Source organism: Capsicum annuum, unplaced genomic scaffold, assembly GCF_002878395.1.
Source record: "Capsicum annuum cultivar UCD-10X-F1 unplaced genomic scaffold, UCD10Xv1.1 ctg42731, whole genome shotgun sequence".
Taxonomy (NCBI): Eukaryota; Viridiplantae; Streptophyta; class Magnoliopsida; order Solanales; family Solanaceae; genus Capsicum; species Capsicum annuum.
This window is the reverse complement of record NW_025850151.1, coordinates 342-1,602: the sequence shown is the minus strand read 5'-3', so window position 1 is coordinate 1,602 and position 1,261 is coordinate 342. Positions and strand designations below refer to the sequence as shown.

General features: G+C 39.0%; 1 protein-coding gene across 1 annotated transcript; it reads right to left on the bottom strand.

Moving 5' to 3' along the window:
• Window positions 1-61: 61 nt before the first annotated feature.
• LOC124891964 lies at window positions 62-535 on the bottom strand (the record flags this gene model as incomplete). Its single annotated transcript, XM_047403479.1, has 2 exons — window positions 374-535; window positions 62-283 (listed from the first exon to the last, which is right to left on the bottom strand). Coding segments are annotated over exons 1-2 (384 nt in total), but the record flags the coding sequence as incomplete, so codon positions are not given.
• Between the last annotated feature and the right edge of the window lie 726 nt (window positions 536-1,261).

Below are 1,261 nucleotides of genomic sequence, written 5' to 3'. Positions count from 1 at the left end.
TAATCTTATTGATGGCTCGGCAGCCCACACACATATGCCATGTTCCATCTTTCTTAGGCACCAGTAGCATCAGAACCGTACACGGACTCATGATCTCCTTGATATACCCTTTGTTGAGGAATTTCTTAACTTGATGTTGCAATTCTTTGGTGTCCGTAGGGTTGCTTCTGTAAGCCGACTTATTTGGCGATTGTGAGCCCGGCACAAAGTCAATTTGATGCTCAATTCCCCGAAGCGGGGGTAATCCTTGCGGAAGTTCTTTGGGAAATACATCTTTATAATCCTGTAACATACAAGAAATCAAAGGAGAAATAAAAGAATTAGTGGGGTTAGTATTAAAACAATGAGCCAAAAGAAGCATAGGCATGTCCACATCATAATCCAAGAAGAGTTCCTTCTTTCTAGCCAACATCACCATGTTTTCTTGCCCATTTGATGTTGAGACAGTCCCGAAAATCCCTACTGCCCCACCCACGGTTTTCCCCTCCTTTTCACCATTTTTGAGTTTCTTTCCCTTCTCCTTCAACTCCCTCATCTTTTGATGTAATTCATTCACTTGTGATGGCAAAAGAAGATAAAGAGTGACCTTTCGACCATCCTTCTCAAGTAAATATCGGTTGGTCCTCCCATACCAAAAATACTATTAATCTTTCTTCCAAAGCAACCCAGATTGCTAATATCGAGAACAATCTTCAAAACTGGAGTATTCCTGAAGAATCCTTCAGTACGATTTATCAAATCGGAAAATTCAGTTTTTTCAAAAAACATAATATTAAGACCTCTGAGTCTACTGTTGCTATTAATAATTCTTTAGAAATTATTCAACTATTAAATGATTTAGATATAAACCGATTTAAGAGTCAGTTTCATTATCTACATATAGGGCTTGTTCAGGTGGCAATTAAGCCTCTCTTTAGACAGGGCCTAGACATCCCCGTCTGTGCTATACTAAGAGATGCTCGTCTATTAAATTTTGACGACTCTCTCTTAGGCTTCATCCAAAGTAATCTCGCCGACGGCCCGGTATACTTTAATTGTTACCCTAATTTCTCTGTAGATATCAATGACCCTAACATCATGGATGTTTTAACACTTAATGTTAAAACAAAAAACATGAATAGTAAGGATAATACTAGAGAAATTGCGATAATATACAGAGTATACTATCGACTGATGGGTACAACTTTAGCACCCCAGGCTCGATTCACTAGCCCTAGGGGTGTCACCACTCTTATGGAGGCCAATAAAGACAGATCCAATG